This window comes from Aplidium turbinatum, chromosome 1 (assembly GCF_918807975.1).
Source record: "Aplidium turbinatum chromosome 1, kaAplTurb1.1, whole genome shotgun sequence".
Classification (NCBI taxonomy): Eukaryota; Metazoa; Chordata; class Ascidiacea; order Aplousobranchia; family Polyclinidae; genus Aplidium; species Aplidium turbinatum.
Genome location: NC_137472.1, coordinates 26,556,519 through 26,575,212, shown reverse-complemented (window position 1 = coordinate 26,575,212; position 18,694 = coordinate 26,556,519). Strand labels below are relative to the sequence as shown.

Sequence of the window (18,694 nt, the reverse complement as noted above, 5' to 3'; positions counted from 1 at the left end):
CCCCAAATGCTGCCTCACTATAGAAAAATCTAGGAAACATAACCGAACTTTGCCACAAGTGCAGCATCTTTAGCGAACATCAACCCCAAATAAAACCTCGGTCCAATCATGGACGGTTCCAGAGGCACCGTGGAGTCGCCTAGACATAGATCATGCGGTAGAATTCATTCACACAAACGTGCTGGTTTTTCAGCTTTGATAAACAACAATAGATTACAAGAAAATGGCTGACTGCATCAGACTCTTTTATTCGGCAAATATAAAATGCAATTTAAAAAAATACATTGGCAAACTTTTCAACAAAAAAATCATTGTAAATTTGATATGATTAAAAAATGACTTTTCAACATTTCATAAAAATTTCAACCAACTTACTTATCAAAAGCAGACTAAAACATCAGAAATGTAAAAGTGTAATAAAGCCAGCATCACTTCGTGCTACACCAGGTAGAATAGTTTCGTTAGCGTATGCATACAGATCGTCTTTGAGTACAACAGACTTGCAAAATATTTTAAAACTGTTATGGCGTTTAAAGAACGTTATGTTTCGTTAATATAATGTTTTAAAATACAAAAACTTGAAAAAATGTATGTTTTGGCTGTCTTCAAAATGGGTTTGCTCCTCACAAGACACCATTTTGTGCCAAAGTTTTCAGATCTTCTAGTGAAGTCACAACACTCGTTTTCCCTCTTCCCGCCCTTTTCAGGATTGCCAAAGTGATGGCATCCCCGGCGTCCTGATTGAATATCCAGGTAAAAGCAGGGGGCATCTTCTCGGGCACGGGTGTCACTCCCAGCATGAAACTTATCTGTAACAAAACTGTTACATCAATTCAACTCTTTACCAAAGAAAAATAACGATAATGCGTTAAACTTACAGTAGCCCCTACCTTTAACTAAAAGTATAGGTTTTAAATTGTGAATTTAATGTTTTTATACAAATGTCAAATAACAAAGAGCCTTGGAAGACCATTATCGCCAAGGTCTCTATCTGATCAAGCACAACGTTAAAATTAAACGTTTGCCATTTGACGTACAAACGGTAAACGTTTAATTTTAACTTTGATGACGTCGACTTGCATTGTTCGATTTTAAGAATACTATTTACCTTACAATAATTGTTAGCATAGGGTATCCTACAGATCATTTTTCCAAGTGTAACGTTTATTACAAAGCTGGACCTCCCGATGAAGGTTTATGAAAGCTGAAAACATTATACTGTAATCCTAATCCTTTTTCTTGTGTGTAACATTTAAACTCTGTGCTAGATAGAAATAGCATATAATACACAAATGCAATGATGTTCCTGTTCCAGCCAACAATAGTCGAAGCTAAACAGTCTGCTTCACATTTTCATAAATTCTTAGTCTAAACATGTTAAATAATTGAAACCCAGTTTCCTTTATAAACGCCTCACGCTTCCTATAAACAACGTCCGGGCCAAAAGTGCTTGCAGTTGCTTATACCGAATAACGAAACGTTAAAGCGACGTAAAAATCCGACTTCTTTAATATCACTACTTTTAAGCCAACCGTTGCGAACTCTGAATTAACAAATGATGTTTCTTTCAATTTCCATTTGAACCAAGACAAAAAGGTTGAGAACCACTGCCGTAAACCTTGTTAGTTGTTGGTGTGCACATGTTGTATATTTTACCGTAATCCGTAAACAATAAATATTGTTATTGTACTCCAAGTATCCGACAGCGTCATTTTGCTGCATACCAAACTCATGCAGTCTCACCGTTGCTAAGATCTCAACAAAGCAGCTTATCATAAAGCTGATTAAACATTTTTCCATGGACATTATACAATAAAATAAGCCTTTTAACTTGAGTAAAAAAACATTTATTCTCTTTCACTTTGCCCCTATTTAACTACCCACCAAACTTTTGTCATGGCTTTTGTGGAAAGTTAATAGATTGATAAGTTTCTCAAAATAATGAATTAAATGCAGACTAACTCGCCACAACAATCTCAAGTTGTACAAACTTAGCGACGATTAGATAAGAGCTACTAGTGGTGAGGTGATTTGTTTGATGAGGAGAATGAATATTCGAGATAGATTGAACTCACCTCAGTGACACAAACTGGATCGTTTACGTGTTCTTTTAGACCGGCCCTGGCAAGGCCTTGGGAGGCACCCCCTCCGATTGACATGAAGCCCGTCCCTGGAACTAGGTACATGTCTGAACCGCCACCTACAAGGACGCAGTGAAAAGTTAGTTTGGTTGAAACCTGCTGAACATCTTCATTTCCATTACTTGAAAAGGCGTTTTGTTTTAAATAATGCGACAAGAACCTTCTATCCACATTTCAAGGTACAAGAAACCACCACCACGCTTTCCTTGAGATCTGGGAACATTCAAAATGTTATAACCTTTAGCAGTGATGTTAGGTAGCAAATGGCCATCAATTGGTTTAAAATATACATCAATAAAACACGGTTTGGAAAACACCACCAAACCAAGAACAGAAAGAGAACAAATAAAATTTTTATCTCGTCATATTTTGTAAAAATAGGCCTACAATCAACACTTGCAAGTGCAACAAAGACAGTTTAAATGGACAATATAACCTATAAAAGAATTTTAAAAAGTGACAAGTGACAAAAAGTAAATAAAAATAGAGATATAATCAGTGATGTACGCGCATACAAAAAATATTGATGCCGTCAGCGGAAACGCAAACGTTCGAAAAACCATACGCCGTATGCGTCAACGTAACTTGTAAAAAAAGTTGGCGGCGTCAGCGTCAGCGCATACACTAGCGTAAACTCATTTTGTTTGCTAGGTGCCAAACATTCACACGGTATAAACCACTCGAAACAAACAAGTTTTATTTTGAATTTCCACGAAGAAACACAAGCATCTGAAAGTGTTCATCTGACATTTTGCTGCGTTTTGGTTTCAATATGTCTTTGCCCATTGAAAACATTCTTTCAACTTATTCAAAATTTGGAAAGTTTGATAAAAGAAAATGTAAACAACAGCCAAGACATTAAAAAGCATGCGTTGACGCTATGCGCTAAAAAACCGCAAAAACGTTACGGCGTAGCCTCAAGCGACAACAATCCAAAAAATGTGGCCGCAAGCGTTAGCGTAAACAAAAAGTCTACGCCGCAAGTCTACGGCGTATACGTACATCTCTGGATATAATTACATATAATAAAATACAGACATACTGCTTCTGTTGAAATAAACTTTGATCAATCAATTCCAGTTTCAATTTTCAAAGGTTTTACAAAAGTTATAAGTGTAGGCCTAATCAATTTTTGGCGATTTAAATGCAATTATTATTTCACCAAAGCTGCCGTTAAAGTGGTAAAAATGAAATAAAAAGTATTTAAAAACAAGTTAAATAAAGTTAGGCTACCAGTCAAATGATAATTTTATGAACAATTTGATGACCAAAATAACTAGTTTGCACAATTTAAAGTTGTATTTTAATGACATAATTATAATCACATTTCAGTCCAGAACCGGCAACTTTTTTTTCCATATTTTGACAGCCTACTTCTATTGTCTTCTGTGAAAACGAAATTCTTTTGTCCTGGTTTACGGCAACCGCAAGCTTGGATTCTTGATACTGTTATTAGGATGTAATTTCTCTCTGAGTTCTTGATCAATTTTGAAAATCTTGGTATTAAACCGTTCACAATCGAATTATCTTCTTCATTTTACTAAACTTAGTTTTTCTCCAGGTCTAAATTTATCACGAATACAGTTTTTAGATTACGACTTGAAGAGCGAAAACTTTGCTGCTTAACTTCAAAAAGCGCGGGGAAAAAAGCATGAAAAGAACGAGTTTACTCAGTGGTTTTCAAACGGGAGTCACTTGGCTCAATAAGAAAGGACTATTTAATCGAGTGAACTTATTTGGTAAATATAGCTGTATTTAATCGCCCCGAAAGCTCAGTTGGTTAGCGCGTGACTTCGTGGACGAAGAAGCTTCAAGATCAAGCGGCGTTTGGTGGATTTTCGAGGTGTACGTTTGGGCAACGCATTCTAAGGATTGCTCTCCATTCAGCGACACCTAATGGATGGAATAATTCCCCGGCAACAAGACTTCAACAATCGGAAACTTTACTCTGTCAATCTCGGTAACCAGCCTGCGGCAAAAGCCTCAAGAATGCAAATCTACTTGAAATAACCTATGAAGGCTTTGTCAGTCCAAGGATAAAGACTCAAAACCAACCAAACCATTCCTGAGTGAAAATTTGTTTCAGAGAGGAATCAGGAGAAAGCCGGATAAAAAAAACAAGTTGGAACCTCGCCGAAGCAAAGATTATCACAATGTTAATGAGAGGGGGTCAATGCCAAAAATTATTATAGAAGCCGATGTTGAAGAAAGTTTTGAAAACTCTGCAGTAAATTCGAGATTTCTTTGCAGACGTAGTGCAGGGTGTTTAAAAAGATTTGACATTATTGTACACTTGTACAGTCTTGTAACTTTGCGTATGATTGATTATACAATCTCAAATTTTAACAGTATGTACACTTGTACAGATAGGCCTACATCACTATTCCAAATTTCGGAAATGTGGAAGTTGGAGTTGCAGATAGCTACAGCATGGCGGGGAAAAGGGCGTCGAGATTTCAAACGCTGGGGCTTTTAAAGGTGCGATTTTAGGACCCTCTGGTTGAGATGGTCATCCCTTGATATAGGTTGTAAAACAAGCGTATGTACGTGATTTTCCCTACGCAGTCTAGTTGGAGCAATGCCTAATTAGTACCGACAGAAAGTCTGTGGGAGTTGGAAGCAGGCAACCGGCGATTGTTCTCATGGTGATGGTGAGGGCTGTGTCAATTTTGCTAGTTTGTGCGTTGCGGCACCAAGCGGGGAAAGCATATTCGGAGGTGTTGTAAACAAGTGCAAAAGCACTTGTACGAAGTGTGGAGGTACTAGCACCCCAGGATGTTCCAGCTAAGCATCTCAGCAAGTTGTTGCGTGCTGATGGCTTAGCGTGGAGGGCTTTAGCGTGTTGTTTATAGGTCAATTGCCAATCGAGCTTCACTCTTCGGAAGTTTCCACTAAGAAAAACCGATAACTGGCGCGTCGATCCCATGTTGCACAGGGGAAAAGGTGACGGTAGTCTTTGCCAGGCTCAATTTTAACCTCCTCAACCTTAGTCTGCGATTTGGCCCTTGGGCGACATCGTCTGTGAGTGCCAGCACTTGTCAGAATAGAGAAGTGCCAGATCATCAGCATAGCCATACTGGCGTGACGTAGTTTTTGGCATGTCACTAATGTAGATGTTAAATAGTACGGGTGAGAAGCATGATCCATGTGGCTGGTTCAGTAAGTCGGCATCTAACAGTGCGCATCGTACGCATGGACTGCAGATTACATGATAATATGTTAGTGAAAGTGAAACCAATTTATCAATTTGGAGAAGGCAATAAATGAATGACAATAATCGCTGGTAAGCTCAATGATATTGTTGCAAAAAGTGCTATGGATTTGCTTTGAAAGTACTTCATTACACCAGTTTAGCTCTTCAATACGCCAACAGTAGCTACACTATACAGCACACAACAGAAGAAAAAAAACTTTTGCTTCAGTCAAAGTTGCTTCAAACCAGCACGCACAAGCCTTTCACTTTAGTAGGGTAAATTGCCAGCTATGATAAAAATGGAATTACTCCAACATAACATGTCACGTATAGTCATTATTTCTGCAACTAGTACAGTATAGTCACATCTTCATTCGAATCACAGCTGCTGACCACTACGTACCATGCGTTAGCAACTACACTACTACAGCAATGATCGCGATAATTTATTAAAATAATCGAGTCTAAACGCCAACAAAACGTCACTTTATTGAATAAATAGAAAGTTTCAGACTACGGTACCGAATAAATATGAAAATAGCCGAAAACAATTCTCAGTATAATTTACAAACATCGGTTTCCATTTGAGAAATGTTGCAAACAGTTCTCCTAATTAAATGGTGAGACGACAAAATCATCATGTTGTTTCGCATGCAATTCTTGTACAAGAATGTTTCAACAAGCACTAGAAACTTGACCTGTAGGCTATCGTTCCACAAGGACAATTTAAGTTGTGCGAGTGCTTTTGATTCGTTGGTGATAAAAAGCTCGTCACAATGTAGGCCTATTATGAAGTGACCACACGGCATTTAACATAATCCATTAAAATTGAACATAAACTATAAGCTACAGACGTTTTCGGCCATACACACGTTAGCCCTTATCAAGTAACAAAAAAATAACTGCTTATCATATCTACACTGAAAATGAATATTGCTTGGTTGTATATGTCTGTGGTTGAAGAAAGTGACCTCTTTACCAAAATTGTGTTATTATGAAGTGAATCGATAAATTCTGTTTGTCAAAATTGCTCTGTGTTCGGTACGTGGGATTGATGTTTCATTTTCAGTTTTAAAATGTTTTTCAAAATTTTTAAAACACCAAACGCCACTTCTCAATCAATATAGAACGGCTCAGTACACAAACTTGAATCTTGGATTTTTTCGTTTCATTTTTTCGGGTGTAGGGGCTTTCATGAGAGGTAGCATCTCTGTTCCTGCCAGTCGCACATCCCTGATGTGGGAAGAGAATTTTGGTCCTCCACTAAAATCCTAAGTCTCACTTATGGCTCCATGTAGTTGGTAATGCACACCAACGGCCATACCCTGGTAACGGTTCGACTGCCGGACTAATCTAAGTGAGGTGCATGTCTAAATGGTTTGGGTTTGGCATGTTTTATTGGGAAGTCAATCCCTGAAGTGCATGAAGACTGGATCGGCTGGAGAGGCAAATGAACTCATTAATCAGGTCAATGGCTCTAAGGGCGTAACAGCAAAGCGATGTGGCTCGCTAGGGCGTACTCTTGACAAAGCGAGTGACGGCCAGTCACCTCGAAAGAGATTGGAGCCTCATCGAGTATTTTTATCTGTAGTCTACAATGAACGTCAGTAACAATGAAGTGAGATATAAGGATGGATCCGTGACCCCTGCAGAGATCCTTCAATTGCTACAGGGAAGGAGCATCTCCATCTACCAGTATGGACAAATATGATGACGGCACATGCCCAAAGCCCTATGGACGGCATGAGCCTGACGGAAGCTGTCTGATAACTAGAGGAAAGATGCTCAAACTAGCAACATGGAATGTACGAACATTGCATACTATAGGGCGTTATGACAATTTAAAACAGGAGATGAAAGCAATGGGTATTGATATTATGGGAACTAGTGAAACACGCTGGAAAGATAATGGCAAAATAGCAGATGATTGTTTCGTAATGATCTATTCAGGCGGATGTAACCACATGCATGGAGTGGGAAATCTAATCAAGAAAAGCGTGGCATCTGTAATGATGGGATATTGGCCTATGTCCAACAGAATTATAATGATGAAACTGCAAGGAACCCCTTTCAACATAAATGTCATACAGGCATATGCACCAACACAAGATCATACAGATAAAGAAATAGAAAAATTCTATGACAATATAAACAATGTTTTATCGTATACCAAAAGGAATGAAATTACGTTCATAATGGGAGACTGGAATGCGAAAGTTTGAAACCAATATGAATTTCCAGTAACAGGACATTATGGTTTGAGGGAAATGAACCAACGATGAAGACGACTATTGGAATTTTGCAAACTCAATCAGCTGATAATAGCAAACCTTTGTTTTAACAACCACCCAGACGATTACACACATGGCATAGCTCTGGAGATCAATATCGTAACCAAATTGACTTCATTATGATAAATCAAAGATTCAAGAACTCAATAAAACAAGCCAAAACGTATCCAGGAGCTGAAATAAACTCTGATCATAATCCAGTTGTTGTAAAGGTGCAAATAAAACTGAAAAAAACGAAACGAAACCCCATTTTGGAACAGTTAGATATGAATCAACTTACAATTGAAAAAACGAAACGACAGTACAATCTTTTGGTGAACAACAAATTTGCCCTACTGAACAACGAATCTGGACCACGATAAGGCGACACTGAGAACATGATTGAAAACCAATGGCATGAAATACAGAAGAACTTGAATGAAGCAAGCAAAAAAGTTTTAAAACAAAAGAAAAAAGCCTCTAAGCAACCATGGATGAATTAAGAGATTCTAGATTGATGGTAGAAAGAAAAAGAAACAAAGACAATAACATCCAGTAGGCTATTTTAAGCTACATAAAGAAATAAATCATAAGTGTCAAAACAGCAAAACAAAAGTGGTGGGATGAACAGTGTGAAACTATACAGTAGAACAATTAGATACTATACGCACAAGTCACGGGATATGCATCAAAAAGTTAAAGAAATGACTGGTAATAAAAATTTAAAGGAAGACAAAACAATTGCATCAAAAATAAAGACGGAAAAATGATTTTTGAGCGAGATCTGGCGACGTGAAGATGGGAAGAGTAGCTTATATTAGCGACCTATAGGCTATGGAGATGAGAGAGGAAATATTCCTGCTATTAACAATGAAGAAGGTGAACCCATACTGGAATCTGAATTTGATGAAGCCATAAATGAATTGAAAAGCCATAAAGCTCCTGGTAAAGATCAAATAACAACGGAAATGATAAGAGCTCTGAATTGTGAAGGACTGAAACATATCTATGACTTATGTAATAACATCTACACGAATGGCCACATACCACTAGAAATGAATGAATCCATTCTTGTCAAACTGCCAAAGAAGCCAAAAGCCACACAGTGTACAGAATTTAGAACCCTTAGTCTGATGAATCATATACTAAAAATTTTGCTGAGAGTTGTTCTCAGAAGAAATAGAAAAATCATCGAAAATGAAATTAATGAAACTCAAAGTCGTTTTATGCCTGGAAAAGGGAACACGGGAAGGAATTTTCAATATGAGAACTATATGTGAACGTTACAATCAAATCAATAAAGATGTTTATACCTGCTTTATAGACTATGAAAAGGCCTTTGACAGAGTTAAACACGAAAAATTGATGCAATGTTTGGCTGATATAGGTTTAAATGGAAAAGATCAGCGACTGATAGCTAATCTATATTGGACGCAAAAGGCGTAGGGGAGAGTGGGGCACAATTGGACTTGAGGTACAATTGGACATCGCATTTTATAGCAAAAATTGGAAACTCTGGAAGTCCCTGCCTTGGCAAAAAATTAGTTTCACATTAGTCGTTGTACTATGAAAATTCTAAGAGTTTGTGTTGGTCGTGTATTGAGTTTGGCGGTGGGAAGTCTTTTAGCACCTGTATAGTATTTTTAGCGGATTTTGTTTTAATCGTAATTTTTTTATGTAAAGTAAAGATTTTTAGATTTTTTCTTTTTCTGTTCAAGCCATATACAGTAAAGTATCTTTTTATTACTTTTGCTTTGACCTGACTTTTAGAACAGGTTGTCCCTGCCCAACTTTAAATCGATGTTGGTGTGTGGGGCACAATTGGACACAAATTTTGGGGTACAATTGGACAGCAACACACATGGTAGATCATACTGTAAAAGTAGTTCTTTTAATATTGCATGGTCTCATGCAACGCAATGTCATTTAAACGTTGTAATAACATTAAAAATAAAAATTTTGGGAGACAAGATAAAATTTTAGGGGGGGGGGTAAAATTGCTTTTCCAAGACCCCCCTCCCCCGTGGCAACGTCCCTGATTTTACTGCAATAAACAAGTAAAATCTATTTATTAGAGTCCTTGTCAGTTTCTTGATTACTTTTGTGTTGGTTTAAACTGTTGTTTTTAAACCATTGATAATATTTGCAAATGTCCAATTGTGCCCATTACCGGGGCACAATTGGACAAAAACAATATTTTTTTCAATTGACTGTAGTATTTAATATGCATTGCCTAAGTGTTGTTTCACTGTCTCATTTTGTTAACAGTGTGATACTTTGTTATGGTGCAAAAGTTAGATTTTGTTAGACTTTTAATACAGACGGGACTTCTATTTTACTATTTTTTGTCCAATTGTGCCCCACTCTCCCCTACATTCAGATGGAAGATAATTTATCTGGTGCAATGGACATAAAACGTGGAGTTTGCCAGGGATGTAAGCTATACTATCTCCATGTCTATTCAACCTGTATACTGAAATGATTTTCAGACAGATAGGTGGAATGGAGGGTATCAGCTTAGGAGGTATGAATATATCCAACCTACGGTATGCATACGATACTGTTTTATTGGCAGAATCAGCAGAAGCTCTCCAAACAATCATAAAAAAAGTAAACCATACTGGAAAGGAATATCACATGAAAATCAACACAAACAAGACGAAAACGATGATTATTACAAGAAAAGAATATGTAGGCCTATTAAGTTTAAATATTACTATTGACGGAATGGTGGTCGAGCAAGTCAAAAGCTTTACCTATCTGGGACACACAATAACTGAAGATGGCAGATGCGATACGGAAATATTGAAACGAATAGAAATAGCAAGAAACAACTTCGTAAAAATGAAAAAGACATTAACAACACGCAAAATTAACATCAACACTCGAAAACGAATTATGAAATGCTATATATGGACTACTTTACAATGCAGAAACATGGACACTGTCATCACAAATGGTTAAACGACTTGAGACTTTTGAAATGTGGTTTATAGAAGAATGCTTAAAATTTCATGGTTCCCCAAGGATAAAATCACAAACAAAGATGTACTATCTAGATTCTAGAATACAAACCAACATGGAAATTCTACAAACAATTAAATCAAGAAAATTGAAATATTTTGGCCATATGATTCGCAATAATTCTATTCAAAGACAACTACTAGAAGGAAAAATGAACGGCAAACGAAATAGGGGCAGACCACCAAGAATTTGGACTAATGATATTGAAGACTCGTCATGGCTTAATTACAAAACTGCAGCAGAAAATGCAGCGCCTCATTGCCTCCAACCCTCGACGAGAGGAAGGAGCTTGATGATGATGATTTTTTTCGTCACTACTGCCGCGGTTAGCATCGTACACAAATTGGAGATAATTGCAAATTGATAATAATGAAGGAACTGCCTTTCTCCAAGTGGTGCCATCTTGGACTACTTCCCTGTGACTCCTCAAAAGGTATGTCGATGTGTATGAGATATTAACTTCCAACTTCAAGATTGTCAACTTCCATCCAAACCTTATCTTTTTTCCATTTAAAGGTTTTAATCAAACTTGAACAAGATCAGCCGCTCCCTAGACTGGAAGGAAGTGTCCATGCATTACATACCAATCAACCAGAAGTTGGACACCAAGCACAGTTATTTCATAATCAGGTTTGATAAAGGAAACCAAATCATACTACCTGCAACCATTCATTACGCAATAGCATTTATTTGCGACTCATTCATTCTTTTTTCTGGTAAACGATTAAATTTCACATTTATCGCATCCGATCAAACTCACAAACTAGAAACCAGCCTCTGGTTTCTTCATAAAATTTTCAGTTATTTAATAATATTGCTTGTCACAACCATAACTTGCTGTTAATACAAACAGCCTCAAACTACCAACCTTTATTGTACAGGTGAAATGAAAATGTAAAATTTTATAACATAGTTAACGCCATTTGTGGATCATCCACTCTCAAACGGGTATCACGTATAACACAAGGTGGCGCAACAGCGCGATACCAATCGAGTATACATAAAAGCACAATGGGCAATCATTCGTGACGAACGTAAAAATGCTTGTGCGTTAGAGCGTGACATGAGACAATATTTCAACCTCTCCCAAACAAATGAAATTTGCCTTTTTCATATCAACGGGTAAGTGATTTACTCACCACTGTGGATAAATGATGAAGCATTTTACAAGATTCTTAACACCTTCTTGAACGTCTATTTGTTTTGTACATTCTATTGATGTGTGTTTCCAAAAAGAATACGAGACTTTGAAAGCACCTCTTCAATACGCAGCAAAACTCTTCACAAAAGTTCAAAAATAATAATTTCGAGCATTTCTCCAATTTCATTGATAACGAACTCCATTGACCAAAAATGATGAATAGAGCTGTTGAAACAAACGTGTTTTTTTTTCAAAAAAACAAACAAACAGTAGGCTAGGCTATTTCATTATACCAAAACTATCTAAAAAGAAACAAGATTTGGAAACGATGTTTCATAGAAATGATGCATTTCCACAAATCCTTCACTATGTTGCTATCCCTGTGCCCTACACCCGAACTTAACTAGTGAAGCAAATGCGGAAGTCTCTCATATATCTTGACCATCAAACATTTAGAAAGGGTAAGGAGAGTATATCACAATCGATACAACTAGTTTAAAATTGGAGTTGCGTTGAAACTTGAAAATATATTTCACATTTTATCATGCATAAAACTTAGTATCGCCACAACAACTAAGGCTTATGACGAATACTCAGCCTAGACCTGTCTGTTTGGGTGTTTTAAAGGGTGCACGGTCGATTGGTCGACAGACATTTGGTCGACAGGACAATTGGTCGACAAGACAGTTGGTCGACAGGACGTTAGGTCGACGACGATTCATTTTAGGGTTAGGGTTAGGGTTAGAGTTAGAGTTAGGTTAGGGTTAAGGTTAGTTAACTAACCCTAACCCTAAAATGAATCGTTCTGTCGACGTAACGTCCTGTCGACCAACTGTCTTGTCGACCAATTGTCTGTCGACCAATTGTCCTGTCGACCAACTGACCGGGTACCGTTTTAAAGATGTCGAAGAGCAAGAAAACCAGTTATTTCACAAATCAAGCAGCACTACACTGACCAATATCGATACAGCATTACAGCGTACTTGTGTAGGCTACCGCTGCAATGAAGTTGAAAATCAAAACACTTCATCATCATCATTACGTTTCTTCCTCGTGAAGGATTAGAATACAATGGTGCTTGATTAAAACAAATAATAAATCAGAAAGAATTGTTATATGAATGCTCTCTGCAATTCTGACGCTCTTGTCAAATCGTCGTATTTCATTGGAGCCATTCACAGTTTACTTAGCCTATTAACAATTCTCCTCAACAGGATTATCTGTTAACTGGGTTTTTATGATTATTACTTGTATTGTTTTTTCCATGTTTGGTAGTAAACATGAACCTATTGGTTTGATGGAAATAAATAATAAAATGCATTGATGATTTTACCATTATGCACTTTTAGCAACGGATTTATGAGAAACGTTGAAAGCATGCACTTATTAAAGCTACACACCACTAGCCTTTTGAAAAGAAAATGCAAAACATCATTTTGGTGTTCTGTTACATCGAAACAGTGTAGAGGGTAAATAGCGTAGTGGTTGAGAACGAAATTTATCTACCCGGTTAATTTTAGGGATCCAAAACTCACAAACTATTTGTGATTATGACCCTGTGACTGTTCGGTATTTGATTTTACCAACAATCGGCAACTACAAAGTAGGATAGCGTGCCGCGGTATGCGGTTTTTAACCTTTTTTAGCTGTGAGTAAAAATATTCTATCAAATCCACAGCACTTTCTTGGATGAGGCAATGGCTTCCTAACTTTCATGCGGTATGCCTCAAAATAGGCCTAATAAGAAAAAGAAATAGAAAATGCTTCAAAAATTTGAAGTATTTTTGTATCAAGCAAAAAGTTCAAGCATCAAATTGCTCTTGCAGGCACAAATTAGTGTTTGATTGTGCAGAGTCTGCTAAATGTGACACAAAGTCGCCAACTAACGTTTTCTTATACGTTGTCGCCTTTTGTGACGCCACTGTGGCATCGCTTCATCAACAATGGCGTGAGTACAAGATAAATACGGTATAGTATAGTGTATAGATAATTTTTTCATTGCAAACCTACTTTTGTTTTCGTCGCAAACCACAGACAGCAACCTTTAATACAGTTTAATAACCTACCCAGATGCTAAAACATAAATTGGAACCTTCCAATTGAATTTTTCTGCATGCGCCACTGTTTGTCAGAAAACACTCGCTTTCTTTAGATTTTAAAATTTTCTGCGAATAAAAACAGTTAGGACACCACGTTCAATTCTAGAGCAGCAAGATAGTTTTTCGGCTCGGCAATTGGCAGCACTTTTGCTCGGGGGAATAGTCTATCAATTTACAACGAGTTGTACCTCAGAAAAAGTGAAAAACGTTTTTCAAAAAAGACAGTTTTTAGTATTATTGAACTTAGCACTATAATTTCAAGAATAAAACTAAGTGGTGAATAACTGCTTGCAGCGGCCATCTCTAAAAGTAAGTCAAAAGACATTTCCATTTACTTTGTTTTAAGTTTTGATTATTGCGAAAGATGTTAAACAGCAGTCTAATGAGCAGGTGTTAACTAAGGCCCTGCACAAATCATTTTCATGAAGACGAAAATTAAATACAAGTGAAAAAATAACCGCACAGGCTATGTGCTATCATATAGTCAAATTGAAAATATAAACTAATTACCCGTTACAAAGGTGAAAGATCCTGTAGAATTATCCTTGACAAGGGGAATGAAGGTTTTGAAAGCGACAAATGGAGCAACTACAAGAGAATTGAGAGTTGATTCGAGCTCCAGCTTGCTTTGCTGACAGAGAAGACCTTTCTGCCACCATGAGAAGCCGATCGCGCATACGATGTCGTTTACTACGCCATTGCATTGGTTTAAAACCTGTAATGTAACATAAAATATCAATTCATTTGCTCCTTGTGTTGTTATTTATTCAAATGGGAATGAGCTAAGACCAGACTTCGACAACTAGAATTTTTGCAGTCTTTCGAAATTAGATTATAATTATAATTAGAGTAATTTAAGCTTTTACAAATTAGATTAGAATTAGAAATAAGATTAGAATTAGAGCTACTCAAGTTTTCACAAATTAGAGTAGAATTTAAACTAGATTAGAATTAGTTGGACGCAGTGGTCACATATCTTTTTTTAGTTGGATAAAAACACCAATGTGGCAACTCGGGATCAAAATGTCATTCCACCATCACAACGCCAAAACCACTTTCGTCATAATATACATTGTACTGTCAGTGAATTGATGAATTAATCAAATTTTTGATGACTTTGCTGCTCAAGGGATGGAATGACACTTTGATCTTGAGCGTTTTATTGCATTTTCTTTGTATAACGTTGATAAGAGCGCAGTATCCTTCCCTTTGCTAAAAGTACTGTTGGACAAACTAAAAAATTTAGCAAAACTGGAGATTGGATAAGAACTACAATTAGAGCAAACAAGTTTTTACCGAATTAGATTAGAATTACCGACATTTCGCCCTAATTTATCGAATTAGACAACTAGAATTATGTAGTTGCCCAAGTCTGGCTAAGACATGACATCGTCCTGGCCGAGGACCACTTTGCCACAAGCCTTGAACACAGAAGTTAAGGATATTTTTACGATAATAAACAAAAAAATGCTTGTTGTGTCATTCATTGCTATGTGCAGTTAAAACATTAAGCAACTTCTACCCACGATGCAGTTGGCGGTGGTAAATTTTAAGCACCGTAAAAGCAAAAAAAATCTACTTTATCAGTTTTATCAAATTTATCAGTCTACCAGTCTATACTCAACAAGTCCAAATTTATTTGTTTTCGAGGTGGGTTTAATAACCGGAAACTACTGTGGCATCATCAACACAAGCAAAGCGCAAAAAAATGTTCACGTCAAATAGCCTACTAAAAGCTTTTATGAAAATATACAGCAAAACTAAAGTAGTTTATTGAGAATGTTAAAAATAACGATAGACTGTTCAACTTCGAAATAAAAAGCTTTTTACCGGACGCCAGTGTTAGACACGGTTTCAACAGTAAGACTTGCATTGAATCTACTTTTTTTTGCGTAAAAGTTAGCTGATTGGAACCGATGTGCTACAACCCTGCAACAAAGTGTTTACTTTCTCAACTAAACGTTTCTTTCTAAAATAAATTGTGTATCGCTTCTTTTGTCAAGTTATCTAACTTGAAATAACAACATAAACAACATACCGATTGTTATTATAAGAGCTCGGGAAGCAACAATAATCCAACAAAGCTTTGAACAAACCAACGTTGAACATTTTCTCCAACGTATCACTTTCGGCACTGCAGCTCATAAGCTGACTGGGATAATATTATTTTAACTTTTAAAATATTATTTTAAGTTTAATTTATTACATTTGTTGACTTTGCGGACGTAGTGAGAGCGCTGGTAAGACTTTCGGAAGGAAGTCGGTTCGACACCTGTTCAGCATAGGCTACGCAATTGTGTTTTTGCTAAGATCTACATCACATTTTTGAAAGTTGACACAAAGATGAAATTTCTCGTCTTTCCGTCCTTTTAATTTAAATTCTTACCAACCCGACGTTAGCCTGAATACCAAAAACAATTTTGAAACAATTCTGCAATCGGGAACACAATCCTTTACGAACTATGATTTTAAGCAGATTTTTAAAACTTTTATTAAGCTTGATTGTAAAATTTTCTTTCAAAGTGAGTACTGAATATATTTCCCTTTTGAAAATCAAAAGTCTGTTTTGCATAACCCAGGTGGTTTAGCACATTGAAGTTCATCTGCAGTAGATTATTTTCAGGAGAACCGTTGTGAGGCTGCTAGTCGAAACGAAAGTTGTAACATGCACAATAATGAAAAAATGGTAGGTTATGCGTTCGTTCAATGCAAATGTAACAGTTGTCGAAAAATTGTCAATGTATAGAAAACAGCCATACCTGTCACGTCTTTCATTCTCATTCAAAAACAAAGCAAGCTCACCAAACAAAACAGCTTATTCAGGTGTATTTTCAAAAAGCCGTGACTTTACATGGACTATTTTTTCTTTTCCCAAAGTAGCAGACTTACAAGAACGTTCAAAAGCTAATCCTTACAGTTTAAGAAATGTCATTATTCAATGAAGACGGAAATGAATTTGAGATTCAATTTTTCATAAAGGTTATTCGTCTTTGCATTGTACTTTCAATTAACCTTTTTCAACTCATACAGTGTTGAGCAATCCGCTAACCGTATATAAACTAGGTCATCAGAACAATATGTTAATAATCGCATGACAACAAGTCAACAGCTAAATGACACTAATCTGACATGTGACCGCATAAGGCATTTAAAAACGCGGTTGACAAATCCAGCCACCATCTCACCTCCTGTCGAGCCGCTTCAGCGCTTGCTTCGCTGCCAACGTCACCCAGAACGCACACAAGCCTGTCGCTCGCATCCCCTACTTGTTGTCGCAGGTTGTTCATTCGGACTGGGTCTCTGGACACGACAACCACACGTCCATATCCTCTTCTTAGAAATCCTCCTACAACCCCAGAACCTACGTTTCCAGCACCTCCTAAAACTAAAGCCACTCTTTGGCTACAATCTTCCATTTTCTAAAACAGAAACACATTATTAGATTACTAGCCTACATTCCAAATGGATGAATTGATTGTTTTCTTGTTTCGTTCTTAAATACAAAATCGTTAAAGATTCAAGGCTTCATTGTTGAACAAATGTTACTAAACATGGAATGTGCACAAGCCTCTGTATAGTAAGTACAATATGAAGGCCTACAATCAGGGCCGTTGAGGATAATTTGGGCTCAATAATAACGAGATATCGGAGCACAAACCAAGATACAAATCGGATCACTTACAATTCAGAGTATTGGTCAAAAGCCCAGTGAATAAACATAGCTTCATGCGTTATTTTATAACAGAGGTGGGAAACCTGAATCGTGGACAGCGTGCGTCCGCGAGATGCTTTTAAATTTCATATATTCATTTATTAGTCTCATCACAAACATAGAGTTGGCTATAGATTTCGTCCTTGCGCCATGGTGCTTCCACTACAATGATGTTTTGGCACGAATCTATTTCACGTACGACAAGACAAAACAATAAACTGTGACTCTTTTTTCTTTCATAAACTTTACTCAGCAACGGCTGGACGTAATAAGCTAAGTTCTATTCACTAACACAGTGGATATGACTAATGTAACCAAGAAAGGGATATTCACCCATTGAAAAAAGAAGAACCCATCACAAAAAAAAACAGTTTGAAAATTGCTGCTTCTGATAAAATTTCACAAAGAAATTACAGTTTACATCTAGCGAAACTATTTCTTGTGGATTAAGCATAGGCTACATAGATGATATCTTTGGATCAATAGAAACGATGACTGAGACAGAGTAACGGAGTGTCAAGCGGATGGGCGCTAAACCACTAATGTTACACGACATTGCTTAAGTAAGCCGGCTGATAAGCCATCATTAAATACAACTGCAGTGGAAAAGAGTAATAAGTTTGCACTGGCTGTAGCCAACTACGATTTTTCTTAAACGTGGTTTTATTTGTTTGGAATCATTTCGACGGCTCGAGCATCTACAAGTCAAATGTGAAATCTATTCGTCCGTGCTAATATAGCGCATCAAGAAAAGTTTAGTTGTCTGAGGATTAATCCACTTACAGTTGCGTAGGGATTAATTAACAATATTAACAATGTGTTCAGAATAGAAGCAGACTATTCAATGTGTTTGAAACAATTAATCAGCAAATAAGAGCACATTTAATTCAGATTTTCGTAGAGTCAAGGCTGCTTATTAATAATAATAATAATGTTAGTTTTTGTATAGCGCTGTATCCATCGCAGAATGCGTTGCTCTACAGCGCTTTACAAAGCAGACAGTGTCAATGCAGCCGTATAGAGGCGCAACTGAGTACATTATTACCCGAATCCACTTCAGTGCTCAGTGCCAAGCAGAAATTAAATTCAGTACCATTTTTAAAAAGTCTTTGGT

General features: G+C 36.9%; 1 protein-coding gene across 1 annotated transcript; it reads right to left on the bottom strand.

Moving 5' to 3' along the window:
• Nucleotides 1-228: 228 nt before the first annotated feature.
• On the bottom strand, nt 229-17,307 carry LOC145775507 (uncharacterized). Its single transcript, XM_082586806.1, has 4 exons — nt 17,054-17,307; nt 14,379-14,583; nt 2,076-2,200; nt 229-809 (listed from the first exon to the last, which is right to left on the bottom strand). Exons 1-4 carry the CDS (start codon nt 17,282-17,284, stop codon nt 624-626), a joined length of 747 nt encoding a protein of 248 aa, XP_082442932.1. The 5' UTR covers nt 17,285-17,307; the 3' UTR covers nt 229-623.
• Nucleotides 17,308-18,694: the final 1,387 nt, after the last annotated feature.